Here is a 24,574-nt window from a genome sequence, read left to right as displayed (position 1 = left end):
AGCAGTCAAGGAATGACTGGCGTGTGCAGTGTGAAAGAAATGTTAGAAAATGGGACAAAAGTGTGAACCTTATAATCAGTTAAACTAACGCAATGAACCCCACTTGTGAATGCAGCACTACATACCCTTGTCATGCTCCATACAAATGACTGAAGAGTCTTCAGAGCTAGGAAAAAAATCCCTTAAGAGGGCAGTGAAGCAGTGGCTTGTCTTCTTGTGACTACCACTTGTAAACTCTGTTGGAAAATTGCAGCAGGTGGATGGGAGATTATTTTTTATCTGAGTAGATGAAAACATTATTTCTGAGATTTGTCCTGGAATATACAGTTTACATTTCCCTTTTTCATCTCTTTCTGCTCCCTTTTTAGTTAACAGCAATTTCATGTTTTCCTCTAGGCATGTGTTTCTTAACAGCATTGCGACACTGCAATCATTAAGAACAATTCTCTCTCTCTTGAGCGTGGAGATATGCTGATGTGTCACATACTATGTATAGCTTAGTAAGAGGAGCAGGAGTCTTGATAACTGTAGTATTGGAAAAAAATGGGATAGACAAAGTGAAGCAATAGAGGCCAGGCAATCTGCATTCTTTCTGTGACCAAGCTTCACATTGTGTGTAGATCAAAAGGAGTTTTGAAATATATATAAGATAGGATTAAGGAAGCCACGCTTTCTAAAAAGAAACAGTAATTCTGCACTGGGGGGTTTAGTGGTTGGAGGTAGAGATGGGAATTTGGAAACTGGAAACCGAAACATTCCAATGTGGGGGATTTTTGCTTGATAACTTGATGTAAATTTCTGGAAATTCTTAGCAGTAAGTTGCACATTTTTAACCTGGACATTTCTGGGGTAAAGTGTTTTTCTTTTAAACATAAACCAGAGCTTTTTAAATCGTGAGGTATGCTAGCTTTCTCATGTGAACGTAAATACTGTATTATAAAGTGTTCGTCATAAATGTATCAGTGTTTCTGCTGTACCTATATAGATATGTTCGCTGTTCTTGTGAGCCCCTCTGAGCACAGTTTAGGAAATAAATTATTATTTTATTATTAGTTATTAAATTTGTTAGTCGCTTTATTTTTCCCAAGGCAACTCAAGCCAGCTTAAACAGCCAAGCAAATAATTCTGATGATAATGATGGATCTAGAACTGTTTTTAATATTCAGTTGGAAGCCGCCCAGAGTGGCTGGGGAAACCCAGCCAGATGGGCGGGGTATAAATAAATTATTATTATTATTATTATTATTATTATAGAACAGGGTTTCCCAAACTTGGGTCACCTACAACTCCTACAACTCCCATCATCCTTAGCTAGCAGGACCGATGGTCATGGATGATGGGAATTGTAGTCCAAAAAACGGCTGGAAACCCAAGTTTAGGAAATCCTGATCTAGGTCCCATTGATTTTAATGGGATCTAATTGTAATTAACTTAGTTTGGGTCCAACCGTAGATTATACAAATGATGCATGCTCAATCCTAGGTAATCTTCTCTTTCTTCCACAAAGTCTTATTTTTACAAAATATGTGATGTCAGATGACATCACTTTGTTGTGAGTTTTTTCTTTTTGCTCAAATTTCTTGGTTGCTGTGTGTTTGACAGTGAAGCTTACAGCTATATCACACATCTTGATGAAATGGATCTTCCCGATTATCTTTTTAGATAGTTGCTCTTACAGGGATAATGAGCAACTCTAAAACAGCTTGAACTTTCTCATGTGGGAATTATGAATTCCGTCACTCACTTTAATCTAATTTTTTTTGGAATTAGCATAGGACATATGGACCATATCGTTTTGAGGAAGTTCTGTTTCTATTTGGCTGCTTCCATTCTCCCCAATATGGAACTCCTAGCCACACAAACTGAACGCTAAGCGCTTACCTGGCGCTTTCAGTGTAAAATTGATTCTCAGAGGTCAGTTTGACCTGCAGTGGATATGATATGTGTGAAGAAATTTTAAAAATGCATTGCAGAGCCAGTGAGGAAAGGGCAAATGAGAGTCAAGGACATCAAAGCACACTGAACATTCTTGCAAATAGTATGACAGAGACCAAGTATCTGACTGAAGGACTCCAGCTACTGGAAAGAAAACTGACTGTGTATCTCTAGAAACTTAATCACATATTACAACACTTCTGCAGAGAAGGTGCTGTGCAGGTGGTGGTGTGTGATGATCCTACATACATGAAAAATGCTGTCTGTACCCACAGTGTTCATGTACACATGCTGTCAGTTTTCATGTACACATGCAGTAGCGTATGTGGATGTAGAATTGTTTATGTTATAGTGTAGATGCATGTGATGGGTTAAATTATTATGCAGATGTACCTTCCATGTTGAAATTCTGTATGTTATGAAGTAGCCTGACAGAAGCAAATTACCTTTGGAGTTCAAAGTGGTGGTAACTGGGGATCCATGTATGACTTATTCTGATAATGTGAGAGTAGAAGGCCATTCCATTTCCCCACCGTTTACTTAGCTTATAAGGTTAAGGTTAAAATGCAAATCTGATCATTCTACCTAGCAATTTTGTTCACTGAAAGTGAGTGGAAATGTGTAAGCAAAAGTGAGGAGATGCTTTATTTAGAGAAGTTGATAGAATCTTTTGTTTCTGATGCAGAGTTTTTTGAACTTACGAATACCAATATTGAAGGGAAAATGCACTTAATTCAAATAAGAAGACAAATTTGCAACTAATGACACACATCCTCCAGGTGCATAGTATCCAAGACTGGTCCACATCCCACTCAGACTTCTCCATGAGAATAAAAATACAATAATAATAAAATAAATAACTCATTAACTGGCTATTGGATGGTCTCATAGAGGTGTGCTTTCCTGTCCTTATGGAAAGGTGTGCTTTTTATAGGTGAACATGATCAATTGCTAATTGCCATTTTATACCCCAGAATCTGGGCTTCTCTCCTGGGGGAATGACCTCATGGGGTGGTATTTCTAAGAATATGAAGACATTACAATTGTAATGCACATAAAGCAGATTGGGTAGTATAAAGTGTGCAGACTCAGGGAACAGAAAAAAATGATGTGTCTTATGAAATTCAGCTGGCTTCTAATAAGCATCTTACAAATTGCATCTGCTGCCTAAAATATGCTCAAAACGTTCTGCTTGCTTTGAAATTAAGGCTTCAAAGTTTATTTCTTTCTGTCTTTCTAAAAGTAGCTTTGCTTATGTAAGTATAATATCCTCGGACAAATCATAGCTGTTAATATCTGTTCCAGAGCTGTACTTCTAAATATAGAAGATCCCAAATTCAATCCTTCGCATCTCCAGGTAGGGCTAGGAGAGATTCCTGCTTGAAATCATGGAGAGCTGCTGCCTGTCTGTGTAGATAGTGCTGAACTAGATGGATCAATAGTGTGACTTGGAATATGAATGCTTCCTATGTTCATCAAGCTGCTACAAGTAAATTTAGCTCATGCTTATTGTTCTCGGTGAAAAAGTGTGGCGGTAGTGTTTTGGTGGTGATTCAGGATCTTTCTCAGAGTATGACTATGGAAGAGATTATACCATATGTATTTCTAATGAAACTATTTAAAAGAAAAGAAAAAAACCCCATATACTCCCAGTTTGTTTCCTATTTCAGTGCTGTGCATCTCCTTTCTGCTGCATGCAAGGTCACCTTTGTTATTAGAGAGCTTTACCATGTAATGTATATTTCCAGTGGGGCAAAGGTTTATTTTAAAAAATAGCTTCTTCCCAAGAAGCTGAATTCAGTTGCTGAGCTTCAGTTTCAGGACTATGGGGAGTGTGGCTGGCCATGTAATTGCGACCATCAGATATATTGGTCAGGATGTGGCTATGAGATATGCATGAGGCACAAATAGCAGTAATGCTACGAATACCAAAACTATATTTTGCCTCTGGAATTTGTATTTCAATCAGTGCAGGAGCACTACTTCTCTGTGAGGGGTAATCTGTGGTCTGACGTGTGGAGAGGGCATATGTGTACAGGGAAGACATAGAAGGATTGTATAGAGAAACTCATGAAGAAAATGTGTAGTCCTCATGGTTACAAATAGGGAATGTTCAAAATACGACAGTGGTATGCAAGAATGTCTGAGCAAAAAAATGGGATAGATATGGCTTTCAAGAATTATAATGGTGTGCTTACAAAGGATTTTTAGTTACCTCTGAATAGGCAGCTCATTTCACACAAATACTCAGTTTTTGAATGCACATATTTGTTTCTTCTGTTGACGTGAAATATTAGTATATTCAGATGAATTGGTCACAATGAAACTGTGAACCAATGAGAAATATTTGAATGCCTCTGGAACCTCCCCTAACAGTTGTGCTTTTTTTTAAAATCTCTTGTTTAGTTTCTAGGATTTCTGATCACCTTGACTCTCTGGAGGGGTTGGGCAGTGCAGGGCTAGGAAGTGAAGGGCAAAGGTTGACTTGGAGAACTTTAGAATTGGAATCCCAAGCAATTTTCGTTCAATTTAGTATTGACTGTTGCTCATTGGAACTGGTAGGGCAGAAGGCAGGGAGCCCAAAAGTAGGTGGAGCCAATAGATTGAATTTTGACCCCATTCTCCTCTCTGCTGAGATCTACAAGGGCAACACTCACTAAGGAGGAGAAAGCCGACAAGTACTGGCTTTTGGACAAGTACTGACCTCTTGGACTGGTCATAAGTAAGAAGGCTGGCAGCTGGCTCAGGGCAGATTGAGGTTGCTGGAGCAGAATCCTATCCACCCAAATGGATCAGCGTTCTCTGGTTAAGTTATTTTGTCATTGTCTGGATTCCAAGGGTTTTCTTCTTAATGATACCTTGTTAGTGCCGGTTGGATAATAGGTTTTTTTGAACCTTTTAGTGTAAGCAAAAGAATGCCACTTGCTGCTTATGTATGATTCACCACTTGCACTGTGCCATTTGTCCTTGTGTCATAATTTCAACTTGGCCAGAAAGTTAAATAAAAAATAAGGCACATTTAATATTTTTGTAAAAAAACTGTCCTACTTTTTCAGCTTTTGAGTGTTCTGCATCTAAGCCAGGCACCCCTAACCTGCAGCTCTCCAGATGTTTTGGCCTACAACTCCCATGATCCCTAGCTAGCAGGACCAGTGGTTAGGGATGATGGGAACTGTAGTCCAAAACACCTGGAGGGCCGAAGGTTGGGGATGCTCAATCTAAGCTTTTTAAGATGTTTGATTTGCCTTTAATTTTTGTGGAACATTGCTCCTTGTTTTAGAATATAGGGGTGGGTAGGGTTTTACTCTTTTTCTGTTCTGCTGATTTTTTGATTATTTTTTTTATTATTTTGGTTACAGAGATTCTGCAGGATTTTATAGAGTTTCAAAGCTATACAAACTCACCAAAGATTATAGTGCGACAAAATAAATAATTTTTTTTTCATACGACTTAAAAACTATTATTCATCTCCATCTGTAGTAAGACTTCTCCCTTGTTGCACTTTGTTGCATCCATATAAATTTTCCATTGGCATACAAAGAAGCTATGTCACCAACCTGTAATTAGTGTCTTCCACACAGGACAATACCAGTAGGTGGCTCTTTGTAGGACTGTCAATCAAGGCTTTATTGTAAACAGTTCAAATTACACCAGCAACAGATAATACAAGCTGCTGATGAAATGTTGAAGATGCAGGTTCAGAAAGTCTGTATAGTCTTTGATTAATCAGGTTTGAGACTTTGTTTATATGTCAGTATCACTTGACAGACAACTTAAAAGGCTTTTGTAGCACCTCACTTATAACTTTGGATTTTGAGAAGTCAGTACAGAAGCTGGAAGAGAAAATAGCAGAGAACATTAGTTTTCAGCTGGCAAGCTGTGGCCTACAACCTTAGGTGGGTCACACCACCAGTTCCAGGATGGTCTTTTGTAGATAGGGAGAGAGTGAGAGAGGAGGAGACAGAAGTGTACAATGAGAGTGCAAATGAGAAAAGTAAGTGTGAGTGAGTGAGTGTATAATAAAATCTTGGAGAAGACTTCAGCTGAGGGATTGCTAAATAGGAAGAGTGTTAGCATTAAGGTGTCAGGACTTCTGCAGTAATAGATCCACAACACCAAGAGTAGGATGAAAGCAGTTTACAACTAACCACTAACTAATACAGTTTTTCGGACTCAACAAGCTGCCTCATAGCACCTGTGTTTTCATGTTAACTGGGCCTGCAATGATGCTATTGCTAGTTTTATTTTGTAAGTGAATACCCAGTGCCTGGGGTGGTCTTCCTCCACCCCCTTTCATAAGTACTGTGTTACCTCAGTTGCCAGTTAATGCAGTGGTCTTTTTTGGGAAAGCTAATAACCCCAGTCTTGTAGTCCGAAAATAGAACTTCATTACTTAAAGATTAGGGAGGGTTCACCGAAGGCTGTGTGCTGCTGGGGTCTTATTTAGACATAATTGCTAATTAAAACATTAGTCGGCATTCCCTTCAGTGTTTTGTGCACTCATATGGATTAAATAACAGGGCACTGTAAATAGAAAGCAAGAAACCTATCAGAAGTGTTGTGGGTGGCGTGGGTTAAAGAAAAAGCATTTTGTCTTCCTAGCTGTTTTGCTGCCATAAAACATTTTAAATGTGAAATTTGGGACTATAGAATTACCGGTACATTAATGTACACCACACCTTTCAACTGTAAATAGAATAGATGTTTACACTCCTGTAAACTAAGCAAATCTACAAAAAGGGAAGGAGGGAGAATTCAAAGGTTGAAACATAAGCAAAGTGACAGTCTTTTTATGTCCCATTAATTCCAATAGACTAAATTAAGGACATGTCTTCCTATATCCTCTCCTTACTCATGATCAAGAAATTGGCTGCAGTCCATTTCAGCCCATAATATGGCATATAGTCAAATGAATGTCTATAGATTCCTCAGTTAGGACAGCTGAATTAAAACCTTTATTTGTTTCTATTGAATAAAACTATTTCTGTGCCACCATATCATTAAATATGAGAGCGATTTACAATGTTAAAACATAAAATACCATTTAAAAGTGCCAATGACTGACTATTCATGATAAAAATTCATCAGCTGCAGGGCACTGTCATGAAAAAGTCTTCAGGAGATGCCTGAAAGTTAAAAGTGAGGATCTCCTGGGAAAGTGTTCCACAGCATCACTAAATAACCGTCTTCTAGTTGAGGCTGGTCTGGCCTCTGTAGCTCTGTAAAATATTTAAAATGAGCAACTATTCCAAATTGGTGGGTGGGGGATTCTCTGCATCCCTAATATTACAGTGAACATTTATACTTTAGCATGCTAGCAATATTGACTGACATGACTTCCTCAGAATTATTTGGTTAAAGAGCTGTTGAGTTTAGATAGATTCAGAAATGAATGTTAGTCTGACACAGTTCTTTTCTTATTATCCCTGCCCTGCTTCTGGTATTTTCTTACTTTGTATGAAGTGTACATCACATTGCAAATGGCCCATGAAGCCTGTTTTTATGTGATCCCCTTTTTCAGATTCTGAAGAGGTTACATCCCAGGAGTGTTTGAACACATGCTTTTTAATGAAAGTGTAGATTGACTGTCAGGCTACTGAAGCAGAATGCAGTTCACAGGAATCTAAAATATTTGGCTATGGGTGGAAAGCCTACAGGTGTGGCAGGGGTATCACTTAAGCCCAGTGGATCTGGCAAATCACTACCAGTGGAGCTCTTATCACAAGTGTGAGATCATTTAGTGCAAGCTATGGTTTGACATTGCTTGTGTTTTCCTTAATTGCTTTCCCCATTGCTCCCTAGTGAGTGTCATACATATTTTTTTTAATGCATCTTTTTGGTTAAAGCTCTGTGAGAAGCTGGACAAATATGGAAGAAAGTCTTGTGCATATAATTTCCTATTATTTTTACAGTGGCACATCCTCAGGAGCCTCACCATTCCACAGAGAAGCCAGTCATCCACTGCCATAAATGTGGGGAGCCATGCAAAGGAGAAGTGCTTCGTGTCCAGGCCAGGCATTTTCACATCAAATGCTTTACCTGCAAAGGTACTGTGACACTCATTTTTCTTACAAGCTTATGAACTGGCCCCATCAAATTGTTCACTTATCTTTTTTCATCCCCAAAACATTGTAATGTATTATTTGCTCTGGCTACCCACTATGTGAGTGCAGATGGGATCTAGATCCAATGAAGAAGACTCTCAGAATCTCAGAACTATCTCCAAAGTGGGGGGAAAAAGAGCACCACTTGTACAGGCAAGTGAGTGGTATGAAGTGGGTGGTAGACTGTCTCAGGTGATTTACCTAGTTAAAAATCCCTTCAGCTGATTACTGAGTGGTTTTGACCCTGGGCTTATTCACACTTACCTTTTGCCCCGCTCTTGTGTGTGATGCGCTTGGGTAACTGACATAGAAAATAACAGACTGACTAGACCTGAGCATCTGTGTGGGAACAGTATTGCAAGGGAGTGTACATTCTTCAAAGAATTTTACAAAGAAAACTATTACAAAACAGTAGGATGGCTTGGGAAAAGGGAAGCAGGTATGTTTCATAAAGCAGTCCTGCACAGACACCCATGCCTTTTTAAAAAAAGTTTATCTCACCATCCCCACCCAACAGAAAATCTGTTCCTCCTCTTCAACCCTCCCTACTCCAGTCTGTTACACATGGATGGGATGTAGCCCTTGCATGAGCATCGCACAATAAAATGTGCTTGTAGCCTGCTTTCAGTGTTCATTGAGAAGAGTCCAGTGCTTCTAGCCCTGAAATCATATGATTATGGTTTGAGATGCAGCATGGTTTTTCTTCCCTGACTATAGCTTACATCTCAAGAATTGTTTAGACTGTGATCTCTCAGATATGACAATTTTCATCAGAACCATCAGCTGGGAGACCTCCATCTGCTGTGACAGTGACATACAGAAGCTCGCTGCACATATACGCTCTCACTCTCCCAGTTCAGGCATCATGATCAAACTGCAGCTTGGCCATTGGGAATGTGCTGCGGGCACACATGCTCTGCTCTACCCTTTCGTAAGCTGACCCTTTCCTCCACTCTTCTGGTTTGCAATACCATGATTTGTTCTGACATTCAGATTGTACCCATAGTTTGTCCAACCAGCAGTAGTTTGCCTCCAAACCAGAATAAGATAATTTGAAATGGTAGTTTCTGGTTCTGGTTTACAACAAACTATGAGCCACGATTAACTACTAGTTTCCCTCACACAGTTAAAGTTACAATGGGTAACTTTAGTGAGGACAAGTGCCCTCATGCTAGATGGCCAGCGTCTGCCGTGGGAAGCCTGCTCTTTTCTCCCATCATTTCATGGAAAGTATAATGCTTAAAGAAAGCTGCAGAGAGCAGTTTGCCAAAACAGAGCAATAGTTACCATGAATGAGGATGGGCCCTCCCATATTAACTCAATATATATGTGTGTTTTAATTTGCATGCTGAAGGCAGCTACAAAATCAACATGGTACAAAGCAGTTACTCTTAAGACAATGTACATGAATGTATTTATAAAATTTGGAGTTCCTTGGGAAAGTATATCAGTCAGCCTTTGTCCAAATTGCAAAGCAGAACACCCCCCCAACTCTTCTTTTGATTTTTGATTTTTCTGTGCTGTCTCTTGCATAAATCTTGCATAAATCAATGGGATGAAAGTGGCTTGTCCCTTCAGTCTCATTAGGTGTCTTTCTTTTGTTTGAATGCCACTTTAAATTTGTCATTCACCAAGGTGATAGCAAGCCTGGAGACTATCTTTCAAGATCCTCCTGAAATGCTTAGAAGTTGACTTTCCCCAGTTAAAGTGGAAATATTTTGCTTAAGAAAAAAGCCTGTGGAGGTGGTGATGATGTCATTTATCCAATATAGTGTCTAAGCTCTACTCTCTCTCTCACCTAGGATGCAGACTATTTAATCTAGATTATTTAGTCTAGATGCTTCCTTTCCAGGGTAGCTAGGCTAACGTTCTGTCTCAGTGATCATAAGTACTAGGTGCACTTTTAAACCTAGTATATAGTACAAGCTTCTGTCACATCATCTGCTAGAAACCCAAATGCTCAATGTCAGGACATTCTCTTTTTTGTAAGGGTCTTGAAAATGCCTTGATTCTCTAATTATAAGACACAGTTCTGACACGCATATACACAACTTTTATAAAGGCTGCAGTGAGCACGTCTTCCCTTTGCATCTGGTCCCCTGGGTGGATAGATCAGACACTTCTGTTGATGAAGCTTGTGATATTACTGGCAGTCAGGCATTGGTCAACAGCACTTTGTCTGGCAGCCAAGCAGTACCCTCGGGGGCTATATAATATTAATTTTGCAAGGAACACTATAAATAACTACTTTGCTGAAAGTGATTTTAGTTGAGTAATGTAGACAAACCCTAATAGACAAAAATACAGTACAAAAATAATATAATCATGAGGATGAAATGGACTACATAGAATAGAGTTAATAGACTTTATGCATATTTACTCAGAAGTAAGTTCCCTTGTGTTCAATGGAAATTACACTAGGCGCACAAGATTACGGCCTTACAGTCTTATCCATGTTTCCTCCTAAGGATATCAGTGTTTTAAATAAAATAAAAAGAAGTAAGTCCTGCTTATTTTAATAGGGTGTGTATTAGTATGTAGTCAAATTTTTATTATTATTTCATTTTATATACATTATAACAATTATAACAAATGAAAATTAAAAGATCAAAAACAAAGCTATAAAATAGGAACATAGAAGGAACTTACATTTGACTTTGTTTTGAGGAGTGTTCATGTTACCACCTCAGTGGAAGTGTGGCAGGGGATACAGGATCACACAGGCAAGCCCATCCATGCCAATGTCTATATGTTAAAACTATATCAGAAGGCGTTCTAGTCATATAACAATGTATGTGCCCACATGGAGATTCTCTTTGCAATGAAGAACCATGGCCTCAATCCACATTACTCCTTTGCTAGCACTCTTGTGTGTATACATTAGACTAGAACCCCTGTTTTGTGGGTTTTTTGTTTGGCTTTTTGTTTTTGTAAAAGTGACTAGGGTTCCTATTATGCAGTTTGAATACATGATATCAGAAGATCATAGTGTCGGTTGTCTATGTGACTCTCTGCAGCCTTCTTTTAATATGCGGAAGCGGTTATGTGAACTACGTTTGGATAACTGTTCTGCCTTCAATTCCTGTTTGTATGTTCCTGAACTGTTGCATTGTATTACCTTCTCACTGGATTAGCCCTGGTGGCTGAGAATTATGCTTTCCCTCACAATCTCTTTCTCTCTCCAGCTCTACCTGATATAGTCTTTAGCAGCTTTGCTGGTGGCATACAAATAAAATTATGTATGTATGTATGTATGTATGTATGTATTTCTTTTAGAGTTCCTGTTACAGGATTTCATACCTGCTGGCATCACTGACCGCCCCTGATGTAGTTTAATAGAATATATTATCTTTCCAACTTGGTGGATAACTTGTTTTGCTATGGATGGCTATTAATGAAGATGTTTAAAAGCTGCTGACAGATTAATAATTTGCAATACGAGCAGCCCAAGCAGTCACATGGAGAAGGGTGAATAACCTCTCCAAGGGTAAAAGAAATTTAGATGTGGCTCTGCATTATAATGTGTAAGAATAGATGATGTTACTTTTGCCAAATGAATGTTGTGCTTGTAGCTTTTTATTTTTTAAAAAAACTACAGGTTGATACCGCTATGAGTGAAGCATTCACCTAAACTGAGTATTTGATTAGAAAGCTGTTCCACTACTGACAGACTGCTCTGATAGTTTGCCAGACATGAGATTGACGCTACACTTGTCAGAATTAATCAGACTGACACTCTGATCCTAAACACATTAGTTAGAACAAAGCCAAGTCTCTCTAAAAATCAGTAGGATGTACTTCTATGTAACACGTTCAGCGTTAAGGATTTTCAACACATGCTGAAATTTCAACAGGACAGATACATTTATTGTGTGATAAGTGATGTATTCCAAACTATTTCCCCATCTCCAAATTTATACAGGAAACTGCTCTGCAGTTTTTCGTTTGGGGAAAGATGCATTTATTTATTTTTACATGAGCATATTCTGTTGCTCCCAAAGAAGAGTTTGCAGCCACTCTGCTCTTTGCTTGGCTTTCTTTTTACCCCTGCACTATTCTGAATTAAGTCAAGGTTTGACTTAGCATGCTTTCTGAATTGGAGCTTGTGGTTAAGCTTTCTTCTCACTAACTGTGAGCTGTAGCAGAGGTTTGTGTCAGCAAAACTCTCAAACCTGTTCTCAGGTGTGCTGAGATCGTCAGAGGTGTAATAGCATCCAGGCTGTAAAAATCAATCTTGCTATCTTTTAAAGTATTAATTTAAAATTATATCATTTGCTGAGACTGTTCTTTGAAGAAAATTATGTGACTTGACCGAAGGTCTCAAAATGAGATGAACAAAATACAGTGTGTGGGGTGGGTAAATAACGTTTTATTCGCGGAGGCTTGGAGAGAATCTTCGTAGTTTTTAAAATGTCATTTATTTACAATGCTTTCTTTTCTGCAATTTCTTTTCTGTTGTTTACTTTATTGCAGTGCTCCCCCCCCCCCCATCTGCCTACTTCATCAATACAGTAGTTGAGATCGAGTCTAATGGCTTTCTAGAAGTGACAGTATGTCTTTCTCCTCTGTGTTAAAGATAAATAAATCAGCAAATCCTCTTGAGACTCCCAACAATAACATTCCAGTATTATTATAACCCCTGAGCCTAGAAGTAGCCCTGAACTATTCTGTACCAGTTGAAAGCGGTCTGCATCCATTGTGTTTTTATGCCAGTGCTCTATGATCAGAGACACTACGGCTATTTCTAGCTCTTGCTGAATGCTGATAAAGAACTAGCTAGCTAGAAATAGTGGTGCTTATCCTTAAGGAAGTGAACTCTTCATGATGATATGCAAAGAATCTCAGTCATTCAGCTATTGACCACAAGCTATACTTAAAGAGGGGGTAGTTAACAACTTTGTTTTAAAGTAGCAGTTTTTGAGGTTGCATAATAACGATGACTACTTCCTACTTGGGGAGTATTATTCAAAATGTGCATGTTTATTTTCAAAATACTAAACTCTTAAGCATTGCTATATACAAACTTCATTTATTAGATTGTCTGCAAAATATTAATGTTTATCTTATTTGCATTTCTGGATATGTCCAAAGGATGTGGCTCTTCTTCAGTATATATCTAGGAGATGTGCTCTCTAGTTCAGAGTCCCTAAGATCAGTAGCCTGAGTTGGAGGAGCTTCTGACAAATCAATGGTTCTATTGCCCTGACAAAGCAGAAGTCTAGACTTGGAGTATTTTTTCCACGTCTGCCAATCCAGCAGCTTCATAGTTCCTGCCAGTCAAAAGGGTTAACATTACACACTCATTCCCCATTCTGCACATGATGAAGACTCTGTAGCCTGAGAAATCACAATTGACACTATCTCTCACTTGTCCAGTTTCCCAGCTCTGGGGCTCCTGCTTCAAACAGTGGAATCTTCCAACAGTCTTCTTTGTGAAACAAAAACAGTCCAATCTGATCACAAGCCATTAAATGGTCACAATCAAATTAGTACCTTTAAATAACAACTATGAGAAGCTGTGGAAGACCTTCTTGAAGACTAAAGTATGTCTTCTTTGCAGGTTAATTACCGTAATTGCCTTTTGTTTGGAAATGAACATAAATTAATGACAAAATACAGAATGGTAGGACAAACTTATTGTCTATCACCTTCTGAGTTGTGTAGCCTTTTCTTTTCAAATGTACCTCCATTATTAATTTAGTTCTTCTCCTCTTGGAGGCCATTAAGAACTGGCTGCCCCATGAATAAGCAAAGCAACAGCAGCCAGGAAGCCAAACTGCCATAATCACAATTTTCACTTACGGCTGCTTCACCAGCTGGGACACCTCAGTCAGTGGATGCCAGGACAATGGTAGTCACCTGTCTTTGGTTACTCCGCTCCGTTCTGTTGGAGGCAGAGTTATGCATGTCATGCCCTGTGCCCTCTAAGCTAGCCTCCTACCCTCAGTGCAGTGACTATCATGTCACCAATTACAAAGTAAAGATTCAACTTCCAGTCCAGCCAGCTTCTGTAGATGGACTAGGAGGGTGCCATTTTGTCTTTTGCCTCAGGCAGCAAAATGTTTTGGATTGGCCCTGGAAGGCACTAGTGAGATTAAGTGTCAGCATCACTACTTCTTTATATATGCCATATGCCGTTTCTGCTATTTTAATGTTGTTCTTATCAGTTGTATGTAAGCCACTCTGGATTTTTTGTCTTCTGAAGAGGGAGACAAAAAGGCTTTCAGTAAATAACAATGAGGGCATTTCTCGGTAGTATAAACACGCTTGGAAGCCCGCATCATCTTCACTTTAGGATCTGGGATTTCTTAAACTCTTAACTTCAGTCTAGAGTTACTTTGTAAAAAATTGACTTTGAACTGGATCAGCTGTACTTCATGAAAGAAGAAAAACTGGAATCCATGTTAAGCAGACTTCTTAGCAACCATCTGGAATGTGGCTGGACTGTTAGATCTTTTGACCTTTGCTCTGTCAGCCAGCTTTATCCAATAACTCAAGTAGAGAAAACAACGTAGAAAATTGAGTTGGGTGCTGCAGTGGGGATGTCAGATAAAAGGAACGGAACATTCTGTCTTACAATATCTTGTGAATGTAATGTGAATTATAGTGTATCAAGTATATAACTAACAATTTATTTATTTTTTTAGTCCCATCTGTTGTTCTTTGAAGAAATTAATGTGGCTTGGCTGATAGCCTCCATGAGATGAACAAAATTTGCAGCATGTGTGAGACAAAAATTGATAAGTTCTCAGGCTATAAGAATCTTCTTCAAATTAAACCTTATTTTATTCCTGTAAGCTTTAAGGTTGACAAGTGTGGGCAGTTCATTATCCTTTATAGTGGGAAAAAAATCTTGTTTTATTAGTGGAATAAGAAAGAAATTACACTTTAGAATTTTGAAGTAAGGCTATTAAAAACTTTGATTGATGGAGAATGTGATATTTTACCAGTAGGTACAGGCTAAGCTGGCTTCTACAGTGCTCAATTTTTCTTAGACTTGGAAATTGTACTGGACCAGACTCTTAACATATCCACACTGATTCACTGTATATGTGGTTGGCTTTACACCTGGGAGAGTTGAGGTCATGTTTGAAGGAAGCAAATCACAAGCTTGGGTTCAGATGACACAACAAGCCACACTCTGGTTTATTATGGCAGTAGCAGAAGCAAAAACCTTTGAGTGGTGTTCTTGAGTTTGCTGCTCCCTCATATTACGTCATAGCTTGTTTTACACTATGAGTTATATGACATGTGAACCAGGGCCTAGGCCTGTGGAATTTTGACAAAGGTTCAGCCACCTCTCGAGAAATGTTGCCAAACTTGGCACAAGGGTTCCTGTGATGGGAATGGGTGTTTATATCAAAGTTTGGATGACGGGCACCATTTGAATCAAGGTGGTGGACTGAAACATGATTTTAGTGTGACTAAATCCAAATGTTTGCCTCTGTGTATTATGATTGTAGCCATTCTTGTTTAATTGGTGGCGGTGGCAGTGGGGGGTGCATTCTGAAGACCCATTTGCAACATATGTTGCTATTCATAGGAGACAATATAGACAATCAGTCAGGCTGTGTAACCACTGCAGTGACCAAGAAGGAATGATTGCTGGGAGGAGCACAGAAAGAAGAAACGCCATGGTACACCTGCATCAGCACGACTAGACACCTTTGTCTGCCCCAGCTGCAACAAAACATGTCTCTTCCATATCAGTCTCTACAGCCACAGCAGGTGCTGTAACTCTCCAATGGTTTGACTTAATCCCCCAAGTTGGACTCTTCCATTGTCTCTCAAGACAGATAGATGCTAACCAGGAGGCAATATTTCAGTAAGATTTACCTTTCCACTAAGCTGCAAAGGAAGTGGTCATGGTGTAAGTCCTCTTTGTGTAACTCTTGATGGCAGACATTTCTTTAGGACAATATAGCAAGACAGCATCCAGTGACTATTTAAGACTTTAGAATATTTTCATATTTAGGAATGTTGGCATGATCAGGTATGTAAACTTGATCAGGAATCATAACTCACATAGCTCTCCAATTTGCTGTAAGCAGACACACAATCTGAATTTTCTTTTACTGTAGCATACATCACAGTTCCCTGACCCCTTCATTCTTTAATTGTTAGTCTCCAAACTGTATTGGGCATGGTGATCCAGAAAAAGAAGATGAAGCTTTTGCAACATATCCTTTGGGAGACAGTGGTTTGTTTTTGTTTGCTTGCTCTTTAATTAATTCAGGAGGCCCCTTACGCCTGTGACCTGTTTTGGCTTTTGCATCATACTTACCAGATGTTTCTGTGGGATACTATTTTAAAACTTGAGATACACTAAACTAAAATCAGTATTAATCTTTTAGTGAAGCCAGATTCCTGCAGGGCTCCCTCTCTGGACCATTCAAGCGCAGTTGTGATTATGTAGCTCTTTAAAAATAAAGCACATGAAGTACAAACACAGCAACCTTCCTGCAGCCTTTGTGCTGCTCCTTCTCTCCAGCATTGCATCAAACATTTCTCCTGACTTTTTTTTTGGACATGAACAGGACTAGCCCTTGCAGCAAGGACAGTTGCACTGTTTTGATGCGCTGTTTATCCCGTTCATGTTTTTCTTTTCCTCTGCAGAGATCAGAGAAGTGCACATGGAGCTCTGAGGCAGTCTTCCGTTCAATTATTGGCTCACGCCCTAACCTACTTGGCTTCAGCAATGGTCATCTAATGCAATTGGGCCATTTTATGGGCTGCTACCACTGGAACAGGGCTAGCATGAATTTAGCTCTAGATATACAATCCAGTGGTACAGTCTATCCTTGCACACTTGGAAGGGAGCCATGTGAGGAAGGGGAAGTAAATGTATAAGAGAATGGATAGTACCCCACTCTTAAAAAAAATATGAAAAGCCTTATGACTCCTTTCAAGTGAGTGATTTATTGTTTAACGCATGACATTATATTTCTCTTTCCAATGATTCTAAGACTTCCCATTTAATGCTAAAGTTTGGTATTCCCTCCCCCCCATTGTATTCTCTGGTAGGTTAATTTTCCCTGAGTGATAATATGAAAAGTCTGTTCCACGGTGCACAGAACATTGATATGTCGCTGGGGAGTTGCTGCTGTTTTAGATGTGTGGCCATTGTTCTTTATCTCACAGGCTTTTTTGATGATCTACACATTGACTATAATTGGAGGCAAGTGGGGATATGTATTGGGAACAGCAGGTTCATGAAAAGATTGCACGAGTTTCATTATTTAGTGTTTATGAAGGATGCTAAAAAAAAAAAGATTACTAATCAGGATTAAATGCAGGATATCCACTTTCCCATCTATAATTAAAAGTAATGTTTTAAACTGGCCTCAGACTCAGCTGGTCTCTGTATCAGAAACACATCTGGTTTCCAGTTGGCTATGAAATTGGTAAGTCGACTTTGCAAGCCTCTTTCCCAAAGATTTTAATTTAGAGCCTTCCATGCTATTGATTTATTCAATTCACAAGTCGTTTTGAACTCTGAATATACTGTTATCAGAAGCAGCTTACCTTTCTGTGGTTCTCTATCAATAAATTCTTCAGAGGGCAGACTGTCTGGCACCGCTGAGAATGACTTAATATCTTGGTAGCAGTATTTATGAACAGTATTAGACAGTGACATCATCAATATATATTATTCTCACCTCTAATGGCTGCATTAGAAGACATAATTAGATTCAATTCATGAGGAAAGTATTCCACCAGAGCTCATTTAAGCTTTGTTGGGGGGATGTAGAGAAACTTGGTGAGGAAGTTGATGAGGATGCAACTTTATTCTATACATGGCCACCTCCCTTCAGCCTAAAGCTCTGCGGTCATTGTCTGTGATTACCCCATGCTGTGATATGGTTGGCCTCCTGTGGAATGGTGTCTGATGTAGCTGTTGCTGGATAGCCTCTGGACCAGATTGCCCACTTACCAGTAGAATAAAACACTGCACTGTGTACTACTGTATTCAATAAGTGCTGATGACTCTCTTAGTGATGCTTGAGGATATATTTTTTTTTGGGGGGGGGTTCCTCTCTATGCCAAGGTGATTCCCTACAACTGTGCAGAGTGCTCTTGGAGGAATCTCTGAAGGCCATTTAATGTTGTGCAGAAGGAGATGCCTTTTTTTCTTTAATGGTGAAGAGAAGAAGGGTACAGGGCCAGGGGAGGAAACTGTGGCTAATCCATATCCCCTGAGACAAGTATCTGTGTGACCATAAACACTGTGATAAATACACATTTGTAAGCAAAATAAATTAAAGCCTTTTATTTTGGAGTTTTCAGGGGAAATGTTTTGCTTTTATACATTATGAAACATGATAGGAGGAATAGCCCCGATTTCTTTGGGAAATATGTGTTCTAAAGGAAATACCTTAGGGAGGCAAATATTTCTGGCTTCCATAGACCACTTGACCAATTCAGTCATTAAAATGCAAGAGATTCTTTATTATAGCACCTGATTTGGATAAACAATGGTAAAACATTACTGCTCCAATATTTCAGAGTGTTCTACAGATATCTAGGCTTGTCTGTACTTGTAAAAGGGGCAATTTATATGTCACAAACTCAGAAGACAATCCACATTAATATCAGCTCCTGCTTGTCATGTTGGCAAGTAGGCAGATTGTACACAGCATTCAAATGCACAAGTGGGAGTAAACTAGAGAATCCCAGTTGGTGGTATTATGACTAAAAGGCTAAGATGAAAAGGTGATCTAAATTAGGATCAGACTGGCAGCAAGATTACAACCTGACTCTGACCTCGCTTGTGATCTTTCTCTCAATAGAATTACTCTAATTTTGAGTGATGAATGAAGGCAATGAAGCCAGAAGGTAGTAATTAGGTATCAACAATTAAAAAAACAATGATGGTATGTAATATAAAGACCCATTTGTCTAATGGTCTAATGTGAAACAGTATCTGCAATGTGCTTGATGTGTGGCCTTATTCACCATAGTGTAGTTTCTTAGGCCACTTTCACATAGTTACATTAATTTAACCATTCTGAATCTGCTCCCAATGAGGGCAGATGTAGACAGCCAGTTTTTCATGTGATATTTGTAAAATGTTTTACGTGTTAGAAATGGGTGAACGATACCAGTTATGATTTGGAAAGGCCCCGTTTTTCTAACCTTTTACTGAGAAGTCTCTCAACACTCGGAAAGGCTGAGCCTATTTGCGAACGTTCCACCACCTCCCCCCTTCCCTCCTGCCATTTTTTCCTTACCTTTTGTGAAAAAAAACCAGCAGTAGGGATCTAGGAATTTGGTTTGACTCATAATTAGTGTGCCTATTCTCAATTATGGGCATTTGTTTCCCTCAGCTTCCAAAATTCACAACCATTCCTTATTTGTGGCATAATGTTGTGTTGACTACTGGCAATGTGGTTGGTGTGAAGGAAATTGCTAGCAAACACTTAAAAAAGAAAGAAACCCAGCAAGAAAAAAAAACACATAGGGTGATTTCAAATAGAGAAACAGCAGATAGGATTTCTATTTCTTCTGTTACTCTGCTCTACGTTCTTCCCTCCCAAGGTAGCTTCTCCTTTAAAAACAAAGCACAGCAACAGGACTCAGTTACACACATTTGTGAAGAATGTGCAATTGTCCCTTGTATAAGAGCTCAGTTACAAACCAGTCAAGCAAAGAGGTGCTTCATATTGAACTGCTTCCAACATGGAAAACAGTTCTGTGTAGGAAGAGGCATGAAATCTTCTTTGGATTTGCTGTGTCTGACCATAACTGCAGCTGAGAAGCACTGGGAGGCAAGAACTAAGCATATGTAGAAAAACAGACGTGTGACAATCTTATGTGCGACTTTAATATTTTTTCCTGTACAGAAGTAGATGTTATAATAAAAGTTATTCAGTGTATAAATTTACCTACGGTAGCTAAAGTACTCTCGTGATAGACTTTAAAATGTTAGCTTTTCTTGTTTCTAATGTCATAGACGGTGAGAATATCACAGTTAAGGTTAGTTACTTCTGTGTCTCTGAACCAAATATAGCCTAATTAGGGGTCTGTGTGCAATGTGCTGACATTAGCACATTCTACAGGGTCATGGCCTGCAAGTGAATTCAACATTAGCAGGATGATGGATGCTGAGTTACCTGTATTTGCTGCAGTCTGCAATTAGATTGCAGAGGGCCTCAAAAAAGAAGAGAGTCTCAAATCAGGAATATGAGAATATGAGGACCGTAAAATGACTTTATATGAAGGCTTTATGTTGAAGATACCAAAATTTTGAGGTTCCATGCTTCTTTTCTCTTCATCTGGTGCCTTCTACATTATTTTTCTTCTTTTCTTGTTCCAGTGTGAATCAGCATGGTTTTCCCCCCAAAGGTGTAGATAATATTATTTTTTAATAGTAATTGAGGCATTTGGTGAACTCAGAAAGGACCTTGGTTCCCAGCAGAAGTACCTGAGGTCTCTGGAAAACAAATTAAATTTTGAGATTGACAGCAGCATTTCTATTTCAAATAGGTTTATTTTATTTATTTATTATGTTTTGATTCACTTGAATACTTAAGACAGCTCTTGTTCTCCATAGATAATAAGGTGCAGATTGGTATACTGGTTGGTACTTATCATGGGCAGGAGGAATTGCAAGCCTAAGTGGATTGTGCGTCATGGTCCCAATCCTGATCACTCTTCCATGTCTGGCTGCTATTTAAAAAAATCAGTAGGCATGTCAGGTTGAATGCAACCACACATCTAGTTATGTCCTGGCTCCTGTCCAGCCCACAATGACAGGGGCTCTTCTTTGACAGTAAGGAAGAAATCTGTCTTCAGGCAGAAAAGAGATACAGGATCAGCAACAGGTAATGAGTCCCAGCAGCTCTTGGGCTAAATGACAGGAAAACTGAGGCTAGAAATTGGTCCAAGGTTAAGAAGTCCCAAAATTAAGGCAAGGAGTTCAGAACTGCAGAGAAATGACAGAGTTATCCCAACAGGTTGGCACACCCTTCCCTGCTGAGGCCAGTGAATTACTTCTACCTTCTGCTTGCTCTGATTTAACCAGCTATTGATCCATAAGAGGCACCTCTGTCTCTTCTCTTTCTCCATCCAGAACTGAAACAAAGCGTCTGGTGAAGAATGCTTTGTTGACTTTCTTATACTGGAGGAGGAGGAAGTAGGAGGAGGTGAACAGGACCAAAACTCATGGGCTTTAACCAGTGCTCATTTGTGAAGGCAGACTTGAATGATCACAGACCCCTTTCTGTGTTTTTCTCCAAAAGTTCTCTCAGGCTGCCATCTTAAGTATTTGATTCAGTGAGTCTGCTTCTGTTGTTGTAAGCCCTTTCCTGTTCCTGGGGCCTTCAACTGTTTGACTTTGCTGCTTTCCAGAGCTATCCTTAAGTGCCTCACAGTGTCTTTTCTAGGGAAGCGGTTCTAATAATATAATGGTGGAATTTCTTTTGTCTATTCAGGAGAAGAAAAGTCCTGCGAGACATGCTACCTATTCTTGTATAGTTTTTGATAGTGTGATATACATTCTTGGTAATGAGTCTGGATGCCTGCCTAGAGAGTACGTACTGATATTAGCTTCATCAAGCAAGAATGATGTGTAACTGCTTTCACTCTTGATTAACTGTTAGACCTGGGTGTGGGGGAACTGCAGTAGAATGACACACCCACCCTCCAAGCTGTATTGTATTGAAATTAATTAAATGAACTGAACTGTGCTTTCTTTTGTAACAATTGATTGTAGACCCTTGTCTGTCTTGACTCCTTCTGTTTGACATGAAAGGTACAGTTGAGATAGTCAAAAAGATGAAAACTGACACCAACCACTCATACGATGGAGATAGCCTGTTTTAAAAATGCACTGAAGAGCTTCTTTAAATCTTGTGGGAAATACGTGTTGACATAATGATTGCTACTGCACAGTTGTGTAGAGTGGAATAAATTTGGCTGAACCCCATGTTTGTACAGGAATGACAAATGCAGCTGTACTTACCCTACTGGATCTAACTTGTCTATCTTGAGTAAAAGTCACCTGCTATAGCAGCATTGGGATGGGGGTGTGTGATTTATCTGCCTTGTTGGTTCCTTCTGTTGGTGTTGGCAAGATGTTAAAAACTAAATTGTTCAGTCATTTACTCATGTCATATGGGGTTGCTGTCTTCTCATTGGACTCTCCTTGTTCTCAGTATGAAAGATAATATGAGGTTCCTGTTGATCTGGTATGGTATTGTATTACAAAATGCCTGCAATGGGTAAGGATGGGTGGGTCTGTCAACTTGGCTGTTTCATTTTGGTCATTTCATTGCAGCAGTTTGCATTTTTTAAAAATGTCCTCACAAATATTGTCAGCATCTTAATGTGAATTTTTCTTAATAATTTTTTTTGTATGTAGTTTTGCCTACTGTACAAATTTTTGCAAGCAGCTTTTATCTAATGTGCATTTTTGCATGCTATTTTCATAAATATAGCCATTGCTATGTATTCTTTCCCATAATATATTAACTTTTGCCCACGTTTCTTTTGATTGGAGAACTGCATTGGAAAATTCAGAAAAGGGTGATTTTCAAAGGTTACATCTTAGATCATATACTATTTTAGGCTGTGCAAATTTGGTAGGTTCAGGTTATAATGTGACCCAAATGGATTCCCCTCCTCCCATCCCAAGCAGTGGGGGTTTGTGAGGGTTCATCTGGGAGCAGCTTCTAATATTATATATTTTTTCTGCAACTGTTTCTGGGATGCCAAGCCATGCCACACAAGACTTACCCTTATGCGTATTCACAAATCAACCCCTGTGCAGATAATTCCAAAGGCATAGCAGCATTACCATAACTCAGGCATCTGTAGACACCAAGGCTAAGTTGTGATTTTCATCTCAGGAGTGATTTTGAAGAGCACTCTAGTGAATGAGTGCTCCATCATCAGAAGTAGGATCACCTCAAATGAATCATGACAAGATGGTATTCAAACTCATCCTAAGACAAGTGGGAGGGAAGTGAACACACAAAAGGTACCTGACAAACCACCTTAGTTATTTTCAACCTTATTATAGGCAAAAAAGAAAAGAAAAGAGAACTGTGATTAGAATATGTTCCTTTATGAAGTGTAAGTTTGCACTTGAAATGATGCTTTGTTCAGAAAGTATTGCAAATATGGCTCACATATAATCTTTTGCTTCTTTCATCAAATAAAGTCTTGTGGGATCTCCTATCACACTTCACATTTTTCTTGTCCATGAAACCCAAGCTGCCATTGCCATCTCTGTTTCTACAGCTGTGCCCTGGAGTGTGCATAGCACCATTAGAAACTATTGCATGCTACCTAAATGTGAAAACCAGTTCAGTTGGTTATTGATCAGGTATACAATTCAGTTCCATATTGCTCTTACTAGGAGTTGCTACAAAAAGTATTAACATCAAGTTCTTCATAAGCAAGATACCTAATAGAACTGGAACCACGCATGGAATCACAGTGGTACCTCGGGTTACAAACACCTTGGGTTACTAACACTTTGGGTTGCAGACTCCGCTAACCTGGAAGTAGTGCCTCGGGTTAAGAACTTTGCCCCAGGATGAGAACAGAAATCATGCGGTGGCGGCGCAGCGGGAGGCCCCATTAGCTAAAGTGGTAGCTCAGGTTAAGAACAGTTTCAGGTTAAGAACAGACCTCCGGAACGAATTAAGTTTGTAACCAGAGGTACCACGGTATTACTTTTCCCACTGTCTTCTAGGATCGCATTTCATGACTTCAGTGTTCTGTCCCTGTGACACATTCATGCAGATGGTCAAAGCCTGCCCACAAGTTTTTTAATAGTTATTTGCTAATTGACTGGGCTTTCAGACATTATATATTACATTGTGTAAACAATGCATGGCCAAGTTAACACCGAAACAACATTTAAAATGGCCTAAGTTATTAGTGCTGATTATCTTGGATGGATACCAAAAAGGCAAGAGAGAGAAAAGAAGATGGATGCACTGTTTTGTAGTGCAAGTGGCTGAGTTGTCATCCATACTTATTAACAAATCCTGACAGCTTCAAATGCCAGAGGGGGAAAGTGCTGAGCTTTTCTGCAGGGCGGGGGGGGGGGGGGAGCTCTGCTGGAGGAAGTGACCAGTGTTTTCTGTTTAGGAAGAGTGGGGGAGGACCTCCCAAACTGCATAAGACTGCTGAAAAGCTAATTGTTTTGAGAGTAACACCAGCCAGCCCTAAAGTCCCTTAAATGGGACACACACTTAGAAATTGCTGCTGCTTCTCTGCTCTGATTATAAAGCTATTGCTCCTCTGTACTCTGTGTGAATTGAATGTGGGGCACGGCTATTAAAATCCAATTCTAGCCTGCAGAAAGGAGTAGGAAGAAATCGGATTCATCTGTGTGTTATGCCAGCCCACTGTTATAAATTTGGATTTGGTATCCAAATTTATAACAGCGTACTGCTGGGGAAAGTTCTCGGACTGTACCTTTCAATCCCCTCTCTGAGAACATGCGACTCGCAAGTGCATTTAATGAGGATTTGCCATCCCTGGGAAGGCTCTAAATTTGGACTGCTTTCATCTTCTGTCCT

The 24,574-nt window shown here is 39.3% G+C and overlaps 1 protein-coding gene across 24 annotated transcripts in view; it reads left to right on the top strand.

Annotated features, from left to right (window-relative positions):
* The window catches only part of ABLIM1 (actin binding LIM protein 1), a 207,197-nt gene that overhangs the window by 85,505 nt on the left and 97,118 nt on the right, over window positions 1-24,574 (top strand). For all 24 annotated transcript variants that reach the window (XM_083441117.1, XM_083441111.1, XM_083441115.1 and 21 more), the window contains one exon: window positions 7,848-7,982. Coding sequence is in view for 21 of the 24 variants with exons in the window: in XM_083441111.1 (XP_083297237.1) it covers window positions 7,848-7,982 (135 nt within the window). In the remaining 3 variants the exon portion in view is untranslated. The remainder of the gene's footprint in view (window positions 1-7,847; window positions 7,983-24,574) is intronic.

This window comes from Podarcis tiliguerta (assembly GCF_965153285.1).
Source record: "Podarcis tiliguerta genome assembly, chromosome: 5".
NCBI lineage: Eukaryota > Metazoa > Chordata > Lepidosauria > Squamata > Lacertidae > Podarcis > Podarcis tiliguerta.
Note: the sequence above shows the minus strand (reverse complement) of the source record. Positions and strands in the feature narration are given on the sequence as shown.